This window comes from Pithys albifrons, chromosome 6, assembly GCF_047495875.1.
Source record: "Pithys albifrons albifrons isolate INPA30051 chromosome 6, PitAlb_v1, whole genome shotgun sequence".
NCBI lineage: Eukaryota > Metazoa > Chordata > Aves > Passeriformes > Thamnophilidae > Pithys > Pithys albifrons.
The window spans coordinates 37,887,296-37,908,784 of NC_092463.1; the positions used below are offsets into that span (position 1 = coordinate 37,887,296).

The 21,489-nt window shown below is 36.5% G+C and overlaps 1 protein-coding gene across 1 annotated transcript in view; it reads right to left on the minus strand.

Annotated features, from left to right (window-relative positions):
* STARD9 (StAR related lipid transfer domain containing 9) overlaps positions 1–21,489 on the minus strand; it is an 86,324-nt gene that overhangs the window by 60,197 nt on the left and 4,638 nt on the right. Inside the window, exon 3 of the mRNA XM_071558323.1 lies at positions 1,957–2,073. Within this exon, the coding sequence (XP_071414424.1) occupies positions 1,957–2,073 (117 nt within the window). The remainder of the gene's footprint in view (positions 1–1,956; positions 2,074–21,489) is intronic.

The following is a 21,489-nucleotide window of genomic DNA, read 5'->3' on the forward strand; positions in this document are numbered from 1 at the left end:
AAAATTAAACAATATATTTGCTATCACTCATGCAAAACTTATTTTTAAACAAAAGCCAAGTTACAAGAAATGGACAGAATCATAGTGCAGTAATGACTTTATGGTGGATTACAACACAAGCAGCCCTGGAGTGTAGTTCCAAACAGTACGCCTATTTATAGCAAAAGTAATTTTCAAGTCCCTTACACAGCATTGATGAGAAGTTTAGAGGTTTGGGTTAAATCCAAGAGCTGTTTGATGTAAAGGTGTAGACATGCCCATGTCAGAGGTGTTGCAGTCTAGATGAAATCAGGCTAATGCTGAAACTAGTTTTATTGATCATGAGTATTTTGTTTTTTTCCTTATTCTACTTTTGTTTCTTCATGGTGTGGCATCACAGAGCAAGCTTGGAACAGCTGTATGTTCTAGACTTATAAATTTTGTCTCTCAGAGAGAACAGGATCTGGGGCTGCTAACACTACACAAACTAGTTGATTCAGATTTTTCGCAGTCTACGCAGCACTGAAGAAACAGTGTGGGTTTGTGTGATTAACTGTTCCTATGGCATGATTGCTCCCACTTCAATGATTTCAGTGGCAACATGCCCTGGGACAGACTCCAAGGCTTAGGTGGAATGTGGTTGTTGAAAGGCATGAGAAAAGCTCTTAGAAGGCACACGTGAAATGGTGTTGAGAGAAGAAAGTCCAGGTTCATCAAGTGCACCACCATGGACAAAAGTTCAGTTTACACCAAACATTTGTTTCTTCTTAGTTTTGAACACTGTTTCACAGTGAACACATTATTAAAAATCAGATCAAAGCAGTATTCCACTGGTGAAAGAAGTAATTTTCTAAGCAAGGAATCTCTTAGAAAACACTACATTCAGAAATTTCCTTGGAAATTACGATGTGGCCATTCTGAATTCCTAAGATATTTTCAAAATAGTGTAATACAAATAGCTTGTCACCTGTGAACTCCAATTTTAATAGTTCTTCAGGCTTTCATGGTGTAAAGCTTAATTTTGCATAAAATTAATGAAGAAATGGGTAATCATTTAAAAAATCCTATTGTTGATGTCTGTTGAGGAAATAAAATTTAAAAAATCCAACCTCCTGTCAAAAGCACAAACCGTGGTAGAACAGTGTTTTTCTTGTCTTTAGGGTTTGAAAACATTTTGCCCCTATTTCACCTTAAAAATTGAATCCCATGGATGTGGGGGATACCGGTTCACTTACACAATTTTTTTTTTTTCTCTTTTAGGGGCATGTTTCACCAACAGATGAGAATATTCATAGATAAAAATCAAACTGCTTTGTGTTAAGCAGAACACAGGGAGTCATCAACTGACTCTATCAGTCTGAGTACTCAAAGATTCAAATGCACTTCTGAGTGATTCCTGGTAGACAATCTTAAAATGTAACAGATTCTGCAAATTCTATTCAAATATATTTCAAAACTGGAAGTGAAGTGAGTATTAGTTTCCACAAGACAAAGGATAACTTCTGCAAGAGGTAAATATCTCAAGTAAACAATAAAGCCTGTTACAAAAATATTACTAAGAATTGTATCTAGTTTTACTTGTGAAAGTAATTACATTTCAGCACAGTTCAGACTGCCAAAATATTTCATGAGAATGAATACTTTGTATTGCCTTGGACTATGGTTTCTAAAACTCAGGACTATCCAGGTGTATATATTTTTTTTGGCTGCTAACTTGGTGAAAAAATTTACACACAGTAAGATGAAGATTATGTAACAATAAATATTTAAATGATACCATGTTTTCTAGTATTTTTACGTGATACTACATTATTTACCTAAATGTAACGGCTCCCATTTTATACACTTAGATACAAAATAAAACATGTATAAGCATTCTGCTCAACAAGCACTATAATCACAGTTTAAAAACAAAGCAATGTTTCTGCTAGACATCCTGCCCTCAAACCTAAGCCCAAAATGATTGTTGTAACTCACAGGTGTTCCCATCATTGTGTAAGTTTTTCCTGAACCTGTCTGTCCATATGCAAAGAGGCAGATGTTGTATCCTCTAAATGCACCTGACAACACAGAAGTGCCAAGGTCCTGGAACACCTGAAAAGACCAAAAGAAAAAAAGCAGTCCGTGAGTAATATGTTTCCTTATAAACACTCTGCATTACTTGCCCCTTTAGTAACTCCATAGGAAAAAAGAACTTCACAGTATTTGTGTTACAAATTTATCACTCAAGTGCTCAGCATTCACTTGTTAGATCTTTCTCACAATATTAGTATGCCAAACACAGTGGTTTGGAAGCTAAAGTGCAGGAAAACATGGGGTTGTTGATAAGGACGATGAAGAATATCAACAAAAGCGTGAAAGACAGATGTTTGCAGATCTGTGGTCCAGACGGTGGGATTTGGGGACAAACTGAATAAAGCTGGAGTCAAGCAGTATAAAGGACTAACAAAAAACCATAAGATGTATTATCTTGAAGTAACAAGAGGAAGGCAATACTGTGCCCAGTTCAGAGTATCGACACTGAATAAGTTCAGGAATTTTCCATGGCTTGCACACAGAAGTGGCCTAGACCCAGCTTGAGTACTCCGTATCAGTATAGAAACCCATAGTTCACATGGCAGGTCCTCTCACAACAGGGATAAAAGCAGCCTAGAGAAGTACCTTGATTCTCTGATAGTTTCCTCATTAAGAGCTGTCCTCCTTTGTGAAGGTTCACAATGGATCTTTGAGAGTTAATAACTGAGCTAAGTATATTAAAATGAAACCTCCACAAGGCAGCAAGCCTTCAGAATAGCAGTGCTAACAGTGTCACCTGGACATTGAATATGGTTATTTAGAACCACAGCATTTTACTTCTAGCTCTGTTGCTGAAACTTTTGTATGAGATTGTGCAACTCATTTAACATGGTCAGTTTGATTTTCCTACAGATAAAGTAGGAATAATGCTATCCATTACTAGAAAATTGTGAGATGTTCTCACTAGTATTCACAATATTCCTTGCAATCTTAGAATATCCAAAGCAATTTAAGCCAGCTGTGAAAATTATTTGGCACTCTCTCTCCATGTACATTGGACTCTCTGAAAGAAGAATCTCTAACTCCAAAGTGTCATAAAACAAAGCTGTTACATTTACTCTCTATTAAATACACATAGCTACTCAGACACTTTAATTCAAATATGTTTTACATCAGACCTTTTTGAATTAGGCTTTGAGAAAAGATGTATAATACAAGCAAAGCCGGATAACTGTGAAGACAGTGACATAACCCTGTGATGGTTAAGCAAGAGAATTTCAAAAATTATTTACTGAACTTTTATTAAAAGCTGATTTGTGCTGTTTCATGTTTGTTCTTTCTGGTAAATTATTCTCTTTCCTTTTGTGAGGATAACTTACAATTCATTTAATTGAATATGTCTCAATTTAGTCAGAAAAGCCTATTTGTTTTTGTGTACTGCAGAAAAAACCAGAAAAGTAAAACACAGTAATGAATTTACTACTTGTTTAAAAATGAAGGACAAAAATTGAAATCAAAGCTTTTTCTGTGCTAATATCGGAGGCATTAGTCCAAATACCCATCAGCAATAACAGCTGCAGATTATACAAAAAGTACTGTGATTAATCATTCTGGACATATACACTTAGATATTTCATGATAAAATAGATTGAATCACAGGTTTATCACGGGGCTTGCTGATCACAAGGAGGGGAGGAAAATACAAAAAGAAGGTTCTTTTGGGATTCTTCCCAGTCTCATTTTTTAAATGAAACTTCAGGAAGATGAGGTTTTCCAAAGAACACGAGTTGGACATGGCTTCCTGCAGAGAACACGCCGTTTGGCTGAGACGTCCATGCCTTCCCTGCATGGCTGCTCAGCGTGACTGGCGCTGCTCAATTTGTTCCAGGCCACATTCCATGCAGATCTGTGAAACATCCTACAATTTATTACTTGACAATCCTACAAACAGTGGAAAAAACCATGCCTTTCTAAAGAAGTACGAGAGGACATGAAGACAACTGTTACCATGCAAGGTACTTTGCCAGCATATTCTGTGACTCTATGAAGGTGGCCAAGTTCCAGTCTGAACCCAACAAATCCTGAATCATACAACTTAGCCCTCACTACAGGACAGATGGGAGAGAGGGAAAAGTTTGGTCTAAACTGTAGTTAAAATGTCCTAATCGTGCACCTTCGGCGTACTAAGATGCCATCCAAGTTGCTGTAATAGGAACATATTTGGTGGTGAAACCGTTTTATATCAGATAACAATCATTTACTTCAAGTGTAGCAACAGGTCACTTGATCATTTCAAAACCTATTCCAATGCTCCATTAGAAGATATCAGAAGTAGTGTATATTCTGAAAACTTCTCTGTCTTTTTTGTTCCTTGACCTCTTAGTTACCATCAAACCAATGGCCTTGTAATCTTGGGTCTTTCTATGTGACACACACAAAGACAGACACAAGTGTGTTGGCTGTCAGTTTTTCTCTTGTTCCTTCAAAAGGTTGGAGATAATCAAACTCTTCTTTAATGCATGTGATTTAAACTAATGCTATTGATGACTGTAACATGAAGCTCAGTTAATATTTGTATCTTTGACTTTTCTTTGAATTACTATACATTGAACAGATACACAACTAGAACAGCTGACAGCAAATTTGTATTTTACACTGAAAATGGAAAGGGTTGTCTTTATTCTGTGATAGTGTCCCCGCTTACAGTAATAAATGCTTTAATTTTGAAGACAATGAAGGTTTGGCAATATGAATTTCCTGAGTATAAAACTTCCCTTTCTTAATGCAATCAGAACCTGAATTGCAAAATGAAACAAAAAGCAGGTTCAGTAATTTGGGAAACTGAAAGTTCTCTCAAGTCACTCAAATGAAGTCTCAGAGTAACATGAAAAAACTCCAACCCAGTAAACCTCCAGGGACAGCATGTATCGTCATGTTTGCAAATTTGAGGGAACAATATTATAAATAAGGGGTTTATGGCATTTGGTGGGTTTTTTCCCTAAGTAATTTCTGGCAAATAATATTTGCATTTTTTCTAAAGAACAAGGAACAGGCAAGGACCAACTTTAACTGAAGTGGAGGAGAAGGGAGGAGAGAGCAGGAGCAGTAGAAGACAAAAGGCTACACCTTTTAGGAGCAACAAGATAATAGAGTTTTATCAAATCTTATTTTTAAAGTAACTATTTTCTTATTTGCCAGTGTCTGAAGTGGTCAATATTTAACATTAACATTAGGAAAGTAAAGTAATCTTGGAAAGTTCAGAAATTTCAAGAGAGTTTATCTTGTCAAGACAAAAAGACAGGAATTTTTTAAAAAGGGGTTTTGAATAAATAGAATTGCTACTTATTATAGGCATAGTCTGCAAGCCTCAATATCAACAAACAACTCACTAAAAGCAAACCAGTTTTACTGTAAAACATTAGGCTAACAATAGAATACTAAGATAAATTCCCACAGGCTTGTAACTGTGACCAAAACCAGAAGAAAATTATCTTCTTGCACAGTGCGATTTAAAAATAGCCTTTAAAATACCACGATTGAATGAAAGAGGAAAAGACTAAACTCAAGTAACACATACAGCTACTACAGTCAACAGCTCCTTTTCACCATAGAGCCAACAAATGGCTTTATAAATGCTCAAAAAATTCAATTGCTCAATTTCCATTGAAGTTTTGCCATGCAAACAAGAAAACAGAAAACTTCCTCATCAGTAGACAGAAAGCTTCAGAGCACCAAGACAATTGGAACAGATCCAGCTATAAAAAGACTTTAGTATAATAAAGGTGCTGTTATTTATTATGCAAACAAAATCACCCTCAACCTGTAGGTCAGGACAGTTTAAGCAACCACATAAACACCAAAAGGCCCAGTCCTGCAGTATCTGTTTGCCACAGTCTCCGCTGTGAACTACAGATGTGCTGCATCTCATATTCTGTGTGTTTTCCTTCCAGAACCTTGCCCCCACCTCAAACTGCTACTGCTTGGGTTATGACTAAATTCTTAAATTAAATTAAATTCTTAGATTAAATTGCTGCTACATCTAAGATGTAGCATTGAAGATTTGGATTTAAGGTGAAAAAATATTTCATGCAATAGAATTATGCAGAACTACTAAACATTTTCTGCCAAAATAATGAAAGCATTGGTCCCCAAACTCCCCAAGGTTAATTTAAACAAAAAAGCAGAAGGAGAATGCAAGGAAGGAATATGTAAAAACAAATCTAGGGGGTAGTTCCAATAATGCAAGGCTTTTTCTGCATGTGTTTTCCCTTAAAGAATATTAAACAAGTGTCAGCTGAAGGGCTTTCTGTACATGGCCAGAGAAAGCAGAGGCAAAAGGAAGCACATTATGCTGCTTAGTTGCACAGAACCCTCTACTGTGACATTAGGATTACTTCAGCAACATTACTTTTTGGCCTGAATGGGATAAAGACAAGGGGGGGAAAGGCAGCGGTTGGTTAGTTTGGGAACGTTTCTTCTCTCTTGTTAAGAGGCCACAGCTTCACAACTACAATTATTTCTTTTCCCCTCTCTCTATCCTGCCTTTTCAGTTTCTTTTTCCCAGTCAAACCGGAAGCAGGCAGTGAAAGGGAAAGCTTCTCTCCAGCTCAAGAAGCTTGGCCTGTGGCAGAGGCATTTGCACCAGGACTTAAGAGACAGTTCTGTTTTTGGCTCTGCCAACAGACTTCCTGCATATCCTTAAATCCCTTTGTGCTTTAAGTCTCCCTGTGAGAGAACACAATGATTGCTTTGTTCATCTTATCAGCTGTAATATTTTTTCCAGTGGAAAAATTGTCGGCTCTGCACAGTAATGTAAATACACACATTAAATTTAATAGCATGAAAGTTCAATCTTGATGAAGGCATTTAGGTGGAATTGTAAAATAAAAATACTAGAAATAGTCATAAAATGTCTGAGAAATATATGCTGTTCCTCTGGGAGGTGGGAGGGAGAATATGATCAACACTGATTAGGGTGAGTGGTAGTTTTATATTCCTGCCGTTTTATCACTGAATGACACTATCATGAAAATAACGTCTTATTCACTCATTAAAAATCTAACTCATTTTGAAAAAGAAAAAAACAATCTGTGCTTATCACATCAATCTAACCTATAAATGTTCTGATACAACTTGAACTTTTAAAACTTTTTTTGAAGTACTTTATCAGCAAGGGCACAACTCCACTCTCCTTTTTTTATTATTCTGTTTTATTTTTATTAAATTTATGGTATTCTGCTGTAAACATCAATCTTTGTATTGTCATCTCCCTGTACAAAACCACATTTCTGTCTGATCTCTCTCTTGTTGCCCAACAGGAATTCCTATTTTGTTATCACTGATTTGCAGAAGAGCAATTTGCACGTAACAGCCGTACAATCCAAACCTCACAACATTTGACACTGTATTAATATCTGATTTAGCTCAGTTCAGCTATAGATGTCCTAATAAAGCTTTTGACACTGAAAACCACTAAAAACTCAAAATCTGTTATAAACTGTCACTATTTAAAAGGAACTGTAGGAAAAGGCTTGTTTGTCTAACGGAGCTGTTCTTTTTCTGATCTCTACAGGTGGATCACCTGGCAGAAGTCCAACCTATTTCTGTAAAGACATGCTGTGAAACAGAATTGTCACAGGTGCTCTATTTTTCCAACAGCTCCATTCAATTTAGGTAAAATAGTTCTTATAAATACAGTTACTTGGACATAGATAACTTCTCATGTATGTCAAAGGAAAATTCAGAGCAGTCACATAATACTGGGATTCCCAATCTTGGCTTAAGGAACATGTTCCGAAAACTTCCCAGCTAAAGAACACTCCTTGTCTGATTTTGAGCAGTTCTTCCCTTGATACGGTAATCCTGCCATGACACAACTGCAATAAAGAATGTGGGTGGGCAGGTATGTGTCAAACTGAAGAGATGTTAAAAAAATCCCCAATATTTAAAGATCAGACACGCTCAAAAAACACAGAGGTTTTTTGACTATGCCTATCTTCTGCAAAGGACTCTTTTCCCAAAGGCAATGAAAGATGACTCTGAAGTATCATTGTATTATTTTATTATCTCCTTAAAACTAGATAAAAAACTTCCTTAGGGAAAGGAAGGAGAAAATTGCAAGTAAATAGGTAGCTATGCAAAACATGCAATACTGTGTCGATAAACCATTTAATGAGCAGATGAGCAACTAAACATTTTCCTTGCCCTGTCCCAGGAACGTGGGACTGCAGGTCTGGGCGCTGCTCTATCCAGGTTAGCACCTGTTTGCTGGGCTGGATATCACAGGGACAGATTTCATTTCTGTGCTCTGCATCTTTACCAGCAGAACAGTAACATGGTGACTTACATCATTGCCAGCAACAGGCTGTGAAGGAAAATGCTTCCAGAGTGAATTCTAGGCCAGACCACTCAATAATGGAACCACAGGGGAAAGTAAAAACTTCAGCTTTTCTAAAGGTCTAGAAAAGGCTAATGTCATAGCTGGAAGAAGCAACACAATGGTCTCTACAGTCACACTGCTTTACTCCACCGGGGCCAGAAGATGCTTTAGACATCCCATTTCCCTGGCCCAGATACTAATTCATGCCAGAAAAGGTTTTGTTATCATCATTATCTCTGTCTGAATGTCTACAAAAAATCCAAACAAAGATAGGCAAAAAAGCAGAGCAGTTTTCCTGATATCCGCTTAAAACAAGCAAAATAAATACCATGAGTGTTGTTAGTTGGGTGGTTTTTTTTATACTGATTGATATCTGTCTTGCAATGAAGAGAGCAAGGAATAAATAATGGATTATAATGAAGTTATAAATATCCTGCATTTTCTCCCACTGTTGCTAGCTTTTGGCTAGGATCCCAGGACATTAGTGGATGTCTGTGATTCCATGTGAAAGGAAAGTAAAGAAAAACAATATGAAATTACTAATTTTCTTTCTGTTTAACACAGCAGGGAGAAATATCAGTTCTCAGCTGTGTCTTTGAAAATAAATGCCCATTAATTTTGTGAGAAGACAAAGAATGGAAATGGAAAAAAGACTGTTCCTTGACTTTATTGCAAGGAGGTGAGAGGAAAAAGTAGTGATCTAAATTTTTCAGGAATTCAGTAAGGGCTAACAACTCTTTCTAATATTGAGACAACAGCACAGTAACACTATCAAGATTAGATTTCTACCTTTTCCCCCCATCAGCTGGAAATGGGTATTTCCTTTTCAGGTATCAGCTAGCCCAAGCTGGTGTTTTTGCTATTAGATCACCAGTTCTTGTTTACAACATCAGAAAACACTTCTTAAGCATATAAAATCCACTTTCCAGCAAGAAGCTAATTTTTTAACCTTCATACAGGAGATGAAAAGAAAGTAAAAATGAAGCAAAAAAGATGACAAGACATCAAAAATACTAACTTATACCAACAAATCTTTGAAAATACCAGTATAAATTCTACAAGGCAGACTGTATTTGTAAAACTTTCAGCAACAACTAATTTCAATGGTATTCAAAACTGATAGGCTTCACTTCGTGCTTCTAAAAGTAAATTTCCTGTATTTGACACTATTTAATGTGGGTGAACCTTGCAAGGACTCATGCAACTCACCAGTGCTTAGTCTCAAATTTCTGTTTTTTACAATTATGACACTTGTTGAAAAGATATACAGTAAGTTTCAAAAAAGTGTCTTAAGTTTCAGAACAATTTAAGTTGGAAAAGACTTTTAAGGTCATTGAGCCCAAACATAAACCAAACACTGCCAGGTCCCCACTAAACCATGCCCCTAAGCATCATGGCTACACACCTTTTAAATACCTCTAGGGTATTTAAAACTGACACAAAAATTACTTGCTTTAGACTTTAAAAGACATAAAAATAAAGCAATGAAAGTTATTTGAATGCAGTCACATTTTAAAACTGATTTTTCAATGTTCAAGCTCAGAACTAAAATCCAAATAAAAAGCAAGTACTAAAAAATTTTCCACTTTATACTCAAATTTGTTGTCAACAACATAAACAAAATGCCTTCAGATATCTTGCAATAATTTGTTTCCCTTTAAGTTTATTAGTAAATACAGTCTTACCTGCCAAGGTTGGGATTGAAGAATCTGTCTTTTGCATGCAGCAGTCAGAACAGTTAAGCTAAGAAAGGAGTGGCTTATCATGTTCTCTTATTCTGAAGCACTGTTAGTCACATCAAATTAATCCAGTGAAAAACAAATCCTTTTACTCAAGTTGTTACAGGCAGATTAAAGAAAGTCCCAAACTGTAACCTGATTCTATACTATAATATATATATATATTTTATAGTTTGGGATGTTAAATACGCTGTAGCAGTATGTTTTGTTAATAAAGCAATTCTGGCAATCTATCCCATACAATCAAACAGCTATATTTATGATGTTACTATACAAACCTGAAGCATTGTAACTTTGTTACAAAAGTTTCTTATTTAAAAGAAATTAGGACTCCATCACTAAAGAGATAAGAAGGTTTAAAGAACACTTATTAGTGATATGCAGCAGTTACTTCTACTTTTGTGTTTCACAGGAAGAAGAAAAAAGTAGATTAATGTATTCCTGCTAGTTTCAGGCAACAGACTTTGGACTGCATTTGTTTTAATCACCAGAGGGATTTTTTTTTTCAGTTGCTTGCTTGCTTAAAATAAAGACACAAAAGTGCATGCCTTCTGATAGGAAAGTCTGACCAGCTTTTAGAAAATTTGTAAAGATTATTGCCAAAATAATAGATTGGGAAGCAGATACTCCAATAACCCTATTTGCACAGATGTAGGTTCCATGGTGCACTTCAGTCCCACCACTATATTCATTAAGCACAGCTCACCAGGGAGGGATCAGATATCACTACTCCCACAGGCACAGACACACATAAAATCATGGCTGCTCAGGACTTGGATGGGCTGGGCCCACAGAATGGTGACTGGAGTGACATCTAGGTAGTGTCTGATCACTAGCGGTGTTCTCCAGTCCTGTTTAATATCCTCACCAACCTGGACAAGGGGCTTGGGTGCACCCTCAGTCCCTCTGCAGGTGACATCCAGCTGGGTTGGAGTGTTGATCTGCTAGAGGGCAGGAAGACTCTGCAGAGAGATCTCGAGAGACTGGATCAATGGACCAAAGCCAATTGTATGAGGCTCAACAAGACAACCAATGGCATTCTGGCTTGTATCAGCAACAGTGTGGCCAGCAGTACTTGGCACTGTCACACCTCTAATCCTGTGTTAAGTTTTGGGGACCTCACTACAAGAAAGACACAGGTGCTGGAGCATGTTCAGAGAAGAGCAATGAATCTGATGAAGGGTCTGCACTATGTGTCTTACAAGAAGAGCCTTAGGGAGCTGCGGTTGTTTAGCCTCAAGAAAAGGAAGTTCAGGGAAGATCTTACTGCTCTCTGTAACAACCTGAAAGGAGACTGCAGTGAAGGGGGTATTAGTCTCTTCTCCTAGGTAAGAAGTTTAAAGACCAGAGGAAATGGACTCAAGATAGGCCAGGGGAGGTTTAGACTGGATATTTGGAAAAATTTCTTCACTGAAAGGGTTGTGAGGCATTGGAATAGGTTGCCCAGGAAAGTGGTGGAGTCATCATCCCTAGATGCGTCCAAATGATGCATGGATGTAGCAGCTGGGGACATGGATTAATGGTGAACATGCTGGTGCTAGACTAATGGTTGAATGTGATGATCTTGGAGGTCTTATCCAACCTTAATGATTCTATGATTCCATAGAATAGCTTGGGGTGAAAGGCAACTTTAAAGGTAATTTAGTCCACTCACTCTCCAATAAGAGAACAGTGACATTTCCAGTGACTTTTCAGCAATGGGACTATTTTCACACCTGTCTCTCGTAACACGTATCTGACTGGTCTGGACTACAAGTGCAGCTGACTTCCACAGAAAGGATATGAAGGAAAAATCTACACACTTATACAAATTCAGATGTGATTTCAATATTTGAGAAGATTAAGAATCAGCAGTCATATCTCCAAGCAAGTTTCTTGACTGTGGTTCAGCTCCTCAAAAATTGTTCCAATATTAAAGTTACATGGGGGTTTTTTGATTGTAAAAAAAATAATGCTATCAGATGTCCCATAACTTTAAAAAAATTAGAAATGATTTGAAGCTGTACAAGATCCTCAGGATAAAAAAAGTAGTTTCTAAATTTGTATGGTTTTAGCAGTTTCCGGGAGAATCCAAACAACAGGAGGTAATTTAAGGTCATTTATGAGCTCACAGAGGGAACTCTTGGCATATTATCCTCAAAAATATATTAAACAACAAAGTTGGCCAGGACTAGTGGTTCAGTAAATTGTTTAATTCTGCTTCTCTGCCAGGCCAGAGGTCTTTGTTCATTTCCATCTTACACGGACTGGGGGCTGCATGTTAACAGCCAAAGGTGCCATGAACAGTCACAGCTCACCTGATTAGAAATGTTACATTAAAATGCAGTAAATACTGCTTTGTACTGTCTTTCTCTTCCTCACTCACCTCATACTTGGCATGCTATGAGGATAGTTCAGTAGTTCATACTGTACTTAGCTTCACTAGCTAGAACGCAAAAAGCAAGATGGTTCACATCACCCATCTCTAAAAACTAGTTGTAAAAAATATGTCAGAACTCAACAAGACCAATGCTTCCAGAAAGCAAAAGACACCACGTTTTCAAAAATTAAAATGTGCAGATCTGCTAAAAAGCAGAAGAAAACCCCCACGCATCAGAACAGGGGAATCTCCACATCCCAATTAAGGTCACATACTTCTGTGTCATTACAAGCCCAGTAATAAACCCAATTGCTGGTACTACCACGAGGAACAAAGACCCTTTGGCAAGCTTTCAAAAAAAAAATCAAATCTTCATAACATTATGGCGGAGCATTGCCTGTGAATATTGGAGTTTGCCTCTCAAACATCATGTTTTCCGGTACAAAGAAAAAAATATAAAAAACTTTTAAATATTTAGAGGAACACATTTGATTGTCTAAGAAAAATAGTATTTTCCCCATAGCCTAATAAAATACATGCAGAGGTTGTGGGTTTTTTCTTTTTTAAAATGAGACAAAAGGAAGAAATTTCATCAGCATTTAAAGTTCTTCCAAGCTGGATGCATTAAATTTTATTCCTTTACAAATTAAGATTTTATGCTCTACAGCACACTAAAATAGGCAAGAAATGAGCAAGCAATGGGCAGAGAACTGGAGGTTCAAAAAAAGTGATTGAGAAAGGATTGAAACACAAGACATAAATGCTTTTAGGCCAGATTTAAGTAACTGGCCATCCTTCCACATATACTGTACAAAGTATTGGTACAATATTCTTTACGATCAGGTATAAATTTTGTCACTTACAATTTCCAACAGAATTGTCAGTTCTGTCCCAAATGAAGTTTGCATTGACCATATGTTAAATTAATACATTTTAAATACATATCCTTAACTCTTTAATACACCTGTTTTATTAGGATAAAGTGATTCAGAAAGACAGGTTCACACAAAAACTCAGGATGTACTGAAATATGACAACATAATAATTTATATTTGTACTTCCATTATTTTCTCTTTTAGATTGAGTTGCATAATTGATCTAACTAGAAATTCAGTTACTAGAGAATATTGTTTCTGTTTCAAAAGAGCATTGAATATAATGACCACCTGGTGAAGCTGCTGGGTAATTTTCAGACAGCTGTGCTGTTTAAGATGATCATCTCTCTCCCAGAAAATTCAGCTCCGACTTCTCTCTTTTCAGTGTAATGACTTACAGCAGAAACACTGGGTGTTTCTTACATTCAAGATCTGTATAGTCTGCTCTCCTCAAAGTAAAAAAAGGCCACAGCAGCTGCAAATTCTTCATTTTAAAAGTGGCTCCCAGCTTTGATCAAAGCTGCACGAACAGGTCAAAGTAGCACAGTGCTCTGTAAAATTTAAAGCATTTCACTTCCAACAACTCCTTTTTTAAAAAAGTGATTGAGGGACTAATAAAACTGAAAGTCTGACTTGAAAAGGATTTTTAAAAGCATACTCTTTTAAGTATTATCCTATGTGTGTCATTCTGTCCTCTAGAGTTCCATTATCAAATAATTTCTCTCTCTGGGTCCTTTTTCCTCATTTTTAGGAATTAACCTGTTGAGCAGGGTCTGGTTGTAAGAAGCTCTGCAGATCCTTTCCAATAGAAGAACATTATAATGTGCATGCTGCTGGATTTCTCAATATTTTTGTATGAAGAAAAGTTATTAAAACAAAGGTGCTAAACTGCATGCAACAAACTTCAGCCCCGATAATTAACTCTCCACCCCTAAACCCTCTACCAGTAACACAGACTCTCAGTCCGCTCCCATCACCAGCAACTTAAACATACCCAAACCCATCACTGGGCACAGACCAGCTGATGTTCAACCAATCAAGCCACTCAGCCTCCAAAGCAGGGTGGCCACATGAAAAGTGCCAGCCATGAATGGTCACAGTCTCTGCCAGCTCCTGAGCTGTGTCTACAAACAACCATGAGAACTACCAGCTGTCTCAGGCCAAAACACTTAGCAATATGGATGACCAAGCTCAGTGCTCAGGGAATATTCCTTGGCATTAAGTGGGGCTTGTACAGATACAGCTTTAGTTTTCTAGAAGGAAAAACATCAGTTCCAAGCTAATAAAATGAGAAGTAAATGACGACCTTCTAATCTTTTGTTCCCTCTTTCAACTCAACATGACAACGAAATTCAGTTGTAGAAAACCACTTGCACTCATAATAAATGGAACAGAAAAAGATTACATTCCATATACTGCAATAAGCAATAAATGTATGCAAATTGCATGCAGTAGGATGTGAGACAATAAAAGCATTGTGCTGTACCAAGCAGAATCAAACACACAGAAATGATGTCAAGGAGGACACGAAGAGCTGGAAGCAAGTTTCTACAATCCTCTGAAATCTTTGTATTTTCAGACTGAATGTACCTTTAAGGCACTGACAATTCTTTTGAGTTTCTGCAGAATTTGTGCTCAAGTTAAAAATATCAGAGGTTACTTGAGCCCAGGCTTTAAATTATCTCATTCACCACACATAAGAATTAAGAAGGTTGCTAATTTCTGAATGTGAGCTGAAAATTCAGTTTCAATTTCATGGTTTAGAGCTCTAAGACACATTAAAAATAACTAAGAGCTCAAACAATGCTAGCTGTCAAAAAATTAAAAAGTAACAAAAAACAGCCTCAAATTGTAGACTAGAACATTTCCTAATCATTGCACCAAGATTTTTTTCTTAAATAATCTGTATCTCACATCTTAATCACATTTAATTTAAAAAGAAAAAACCTCCATCCATCCAAATAAGCATATTCTGTCAGGTTACTTCAGAGAGTTTGCAGGTCACCACACCAAGTTTTTCTTTTTAATGGTAAGACACACAAAACCAACAAGGTCTGTAGAAGTATTGCAGGTTGTGAACGTGCAGCTTCACTGCAACATGCACAATACCTGAAAACCCAAAACACTTGTTACTAATTTTTTCCCTTTTTCCCTTTCAATATTATTTAGTGAATTATACTGCCTATTGTTAAGAATGTACTTTGTGTATGTTGTAAGCAACAGTCAGTGCCTTGCAGGGAAACAGAATCATTGTGCATGAGCACTGGCAGATTGAACAGTCAGAAAATTACCCACTTCATCATTTGGGGAACAGTTTATTGCTTTCTGTCAGTATTTGTCACAAATATTTAGGTTAATCCTTTCTTGTGTACTGCTGTTTAGGCTCCATATTTGAAATGTATCTGCATTAGGTTATAGTTGCCTATGAATGTCTCCAGTTATACATTTATTTCTGTCAATTAACTCAATGACTCACTTAAGCAAATTTTTGTCTCCCCAAAATATAATGTTTTTAATATTATGCACAGTAAATTGAAAATCAACTTGATTCTTTTTTTTTTCTTCTAATAAAGCCTGCTTTGAAGTTTGCAATTATTCACAGTAATTCCCAGAGAAGTTTTCTGCAAAGAAATCTTGGTATAGTCAGAACGAATTATTCGATCACAAACTGAACACAGCAGCTGCATAGCTGGCAGAATCTACAGCATGCACTCCTGGTGGGTTCCCTGACTCCATCATAATCCATTATATACTGATCCAATGATTGCACAAAAAGTCTTTTTCTTACAGAACATTCTCCTTTTCACTTCTGTCTCACTCTGTATTGGAGGAAAAAAAATCTTGTGGATGGAATGCTTTGTGCTTTTCAAATATTTCGTGTGAAAATGCCATTTACGCCCACGGCCACTGCTGCCCCCTCCTTCTCCTGTCTTTTACACCAAGACAAGGCAGGAAGGAGAGAGGAAAAAACAAACTGAAGAACTTTCCAAGATATTTAAATTAGAGTCTTATTGGTTTATATTTTTTTACAATTAGATGCACATGCCAGATAACAAATTTTGGTCTTTGTCTTGATAATTCACAAGACAGTTGAAACCTCGAATCTCACAGGGAATACACAAAGGCATGAAAGTGTCACAAACTCAGCTTAGAGAGGAAAAGTCTCTCACATGAAGTTCTTCAGAAGCCTGACTGTATTTGCACTTTTTAAAAAAGGAGTACAATATCTTAGTCTGATGAAGGGTTGGAAAATATGCTGCAATGTTTTCCTTCCAAACAATAGGATTGTGTAACTTTTGTAAACTTTTTCAGTTAACATGTAAAACAAATAAACAAACCCTTGAAAAACAAAACAAAAAAAATCTATTGCCATATTGGAAATCTTGCCTATTAAAACTAACATCTGTTCCTTTCTCTATTCACTTTTCAGTTACACTCTGACAAGCAGGTAAGAAAATCAGCTGCCTGTCTGCCCCTTTCCCTAACTACTTTTCTTAGCTGAAAGTAGTATAAAACCCAACTATGCTAGGAAGTCAGATGTGATCGAAAACACTTATGATATATTTTAAACAATTAAGAAATAAAAAACTCTGTTTACAGGGCTCATGTGCATTCACTTGCATTTCTGCCTTCAGAGCACAGAATGATTTTCCCAGTGAGTACATTTATAAACAAAGACAGAAATAATTAGATGTATTTGAAGAAAAAGTTATTTCTAAACACGCATATGGAATCAATAGACAGACAAAGAGAGTTTGTGTCACTTGTTATATAAGGTTAAGAAATAAACAACCTTTAATTGAACACACTCTCTTGTTTTTGAACAGGTTTGTAAAACCCTCAATGGTCCAAATGCACAGTGGAAGTTCACCAAAAGAAATGATCACTGTTACTCTTCCACTTACATTAGTAAGTGAGTACTGAAGAATGGAAGCGGGGGTGGAGGGTGAGAAGGTCAAGAAATTAGGAGCAGTTACTGGCATTTGCAATAGGACTTGTTTTCATACCCTTACTGCTTTCTCACTATAAAACCACCCTGATTTGTTAAGATGATACTTTCCACATGTGACACATCAAAGTGCAACCTCCACAAACAGGGAAATCTATAAGAAATTCTGAAACCAATACTTTTTTTCTTCTTTCTTTTGATAGGCAGATCCTTCTCATCAAAAAGACATTGTAACCTTTCAGAGAAAAAGATGCAGGAGTATATCATCACCCAGCTGTTTACAACCACCTCTGTGCACTCTCATACTTCTTAGATTTATCTGAAAGACAGTTATTTTTCTGTTTGGTCATGGCCTTTATTCTCAAGGGGTTTTATGAATGCGTCTTAGAAGGGTCAATGAGGGTCACAGTATTACTGAATATGGTAATATTCAGAAAGATGCCGAAGTAATATTAACACTTGCATAAACCTAATATACAATAATCAAAATAAAATACTTATGCAGTCAAGCCCAGAAGTGTGACATCCCTAGATCAATATGAATACTATTTCATTCTTTAGAAAGCCTGATGGAAAAGTTCTAAAGTCTAGATTGTGATTTCCCTTACAAACATTATCATCTCCATTTAAATGATGCACTGAGGTACAAAATGCTACCTTTGAGATCAACAAAATCTGTTTCAAGAAAAACCAGTTGGAGATTTGGATCCCAGTGAAATCAGTGCAGGCTGGAAACTTCAACACTATTCTGGATCTCACTGTCTCTACCATTCAAAGCCTATTAGTCATAGAACGTATTGCTCTTATCAAAAGGAACAGATTGCTACACATCAGCTATCTATGGCAACTGCTGTGTGTAAATACCTGCTTGTACATCCTGTGGGTCAGTGCGCCCACCGTAGTCACTGTGCACGCACAATACCCGGATGGGAAGGATGGCTGGAGGGAAGCTGAGGACTGAAGCTATAGCAACCAGCTTACAAGAATACTTACTGCTGGCATGTGTTCCTGTAGCCCTACGAATACTCTTGTGCAAAATATCCTTAAGAATTTAACTGTGGTTAAATTAGATCAAGCTGAAATATATACATATATATATATATATATATATATAATTGTCCATAGGATTTAAATGAGCATTTACTTAAGTTTTGCAGCTCTTTTGAACATTCTGCTTTGCTTGCTGGAGCTAAACCAGACTTCAGGAAAGATCTATTAAGAGCTATTTTAGGTTTTACAAAGGAAACTCGCAGATTGAAACAGTGTTCTACACCAGACAAAACCTTATTTAAGTTTAAATTTAGATGTTTGTTTCTGAGACAACTATAAATGTCTCACAACACCTACCTATTAACTTACATATTCAACCAGCACAAAAAATCCGCAAGCCTTAATTTTCCTGCAAGAATAAAAACTACAACCCGAAATATAATATCATACAGCCATTTTTAATGCAAAATTGAAGTATGTCATGAATCTCTGGTAAACAATAGGTCCACAGTTATATAATGGCCAAAGAGTGATGGATTTTCAGCACTCTCTTTGGAAAACAATGCTGAACCACACACAGCTTTCCTGAAGACATCTGTGGAGAAAGGAGGTGAGGAAGAAGGAAGCAACAATTACTTTTACACAACATGCCCCCCTTTACTAAAGGTGGTTTTATATCATATCATATTCACCTCCCCAAAACCCCCTTGGTTTCTAGAATTCAGGGAGCCATAGTGAAACTATTCCATTGTTTACAGGTAATAAAGCCCAGGTGAGACAATCAGCATTTTCCCCTCCGTGAGACTGAACTAATTCTGCAGCAACCCAGCACAGAGAAAATCATTTGTCTCAAAAATGGCAGGAAAAGGAACATCACCTGCAGTATTACACTTTCTTATGGTTTGCTGTTTTTGGGGGGTGGAGGGTTTTTTTGATTTTTTTGTTTGCTTGGGTAGTTTTGCTTTTCTCCTTTGAATTTGGCTTTTTGCAGGATGGGGGTTAGTTTTGTTGGGCTTTTTAAGAGTATAACTGTACCTTGACAGTGATGGTTTTGAAAACCATTTGCTCTTTTATAACCATAGAAAATACATGTAACAAATTGCAGAGTTAAGATCAGGGAACCATGCATGACCTTTTTCTCTTAAATTCTTATAATACTTTAAAATTTCTCATTTCATTCTTTGCCTAGCCAATGTTCTGTTCCTGCATTTAATTCATACTTATTTGTTACCTGTTCTTTCTCTGGTCCTACATAATTTTTTGATACTCAGTTTCTTTCTCTCTGCCACATAACTGGTGCTTGGTTCATTCCTCTCTACTTTGAAGGATGTAGCAGATCTGTTTCCTTTCCCTCTTCCTTCAGTGGCTGGTAGGTCTGATTGATTTAGCCAATGGCTCTTCTCATACAGCATTTCTTGATTTCTCTATTCTGTTTATGCATCAACAAATCTACTCAGGAAAAAAAGAATTGTCTGTAAAAGGAGAAGGCAGACTCTCCTTTGGAAAAAACTGCACACTTGTGAAAGCAGATGAAAACCTCAGCTGGATATCCATACAAAGTATTCAAGTACCCAGTGCGAAAACAAAAGCAATAGGCCCAAGAAACTCAAACTGGCCACCTAAAATACAGAAGTCACATTATAAAATTCAGCTTATTTGGAAAATTAACATAATGCTTACACAGATGACCTATTTCAAAAATCTTTTATTTTGTAAAGAATTTACGTAACTCTAAATGAAAACTGAGAATTCAGTTCACTTATACTGGTCTTCTAAATGAAGGTTGTAAATTACTGTATGATTATTAGAAACGCTGTATACCTTCATATTTCAGCATAGTTAGTAGAGAAATAAAGAAACAAACTCTGGCTCTCATCTAGTTCCTCAAAAGTTTCAAACGAGAGAACAACCATAAATAACAGGAGACTATCCACTTGTACCTGAAGCCATCTTCCAAAACCAACCACTATTCAGCAGGTTATACCTGCTAAGAAGCCTATTTCCCACAAATCAACAGTGAAGCATTCTTCTTTCAGTAGACAAAAAATCAGCTTTCTTTTTAATTCAGCAAACATTCCTCTTTTCAGAGACATGAGGTGGCTTACATTATTTCTGTAATGCCAATCAAGAAAGTGTGTATATATCATAAGAATAACTTTGTAAATTCAGCCCTAAAAATATGTAGACAAAACCACTTCTTAAAAATAACTTATATTTTTGATTGTTTGCTTTTTGAATGGAAAAGCACTTCTGATTTCAGTGGTATTAAAAAAATAAAAGTAAAGGCATATAATCTGTCACATGGACATTGCAGATTTTACTAAATTGATCCAGTTCCTCTCCAGTTTACTGTATTGCAAAGTCTACTTTGCCCAAATTAAATACTTCCTGTACTTTTTTTAAAAAATTAAAAATACTAACATAAACATATAAGGAAAAACACAAAAGGTGGGCTACATGCACTCTTATTTTGGAAAGTAAAGTACAGGTTGCAGAGAGAGCACTGTCATTACAAACAGAACAACAAATCCAAACATTTGGAAGTACTTACATATGTGTGAACTAAGCCCATTACAAGGACCTGTAAAGTATATGATCAAAATATATAGGGAGATAAATGCATTGTGTGTAGTCATCCCAAAATGCAAGAAAGACAGGAACTCGAACCATACAATGTTAACATCTGGAAGGAACTGCACGAAGTATTCAGAGAAGTAGATTTGTATCTTTAAAATCATATTTTTATTTAAACAGTACCATTTCCCACTATTGTTACATTGTCACAGAATCCTTAACAATTGAAGAAACTGTTAGGACTTCATTTTTATACACCCATCTAGAGGATTAAAAAAGACATTTTTTTGTAGACAGCATTCTCCAAAACAATGAACCCAAAGACGGAGACTTTTATCTACTTTCCATCCTTAACCAATACACCAGTCACATATGATAGCAGTTGGCACGACATCTTCAAGTGAAATGTGATCCAAGGTCAGCTTATGAAAGAAAGTTTTTACTGGATGACACTGATACTGAACCTCCTCTGGCTGCTGCTGCTAACATCATAGTTTTCAGAGGTTTTTTTAAGGAAGCTTAGAAACTTCAAGCTCATCACTGAATTAATGATACAAAACATGGAATTAGCACAATAAACTTTGTCCATACAGCTTAAGAGGGCAGAGAAACGCACAAAAGCATGGTCA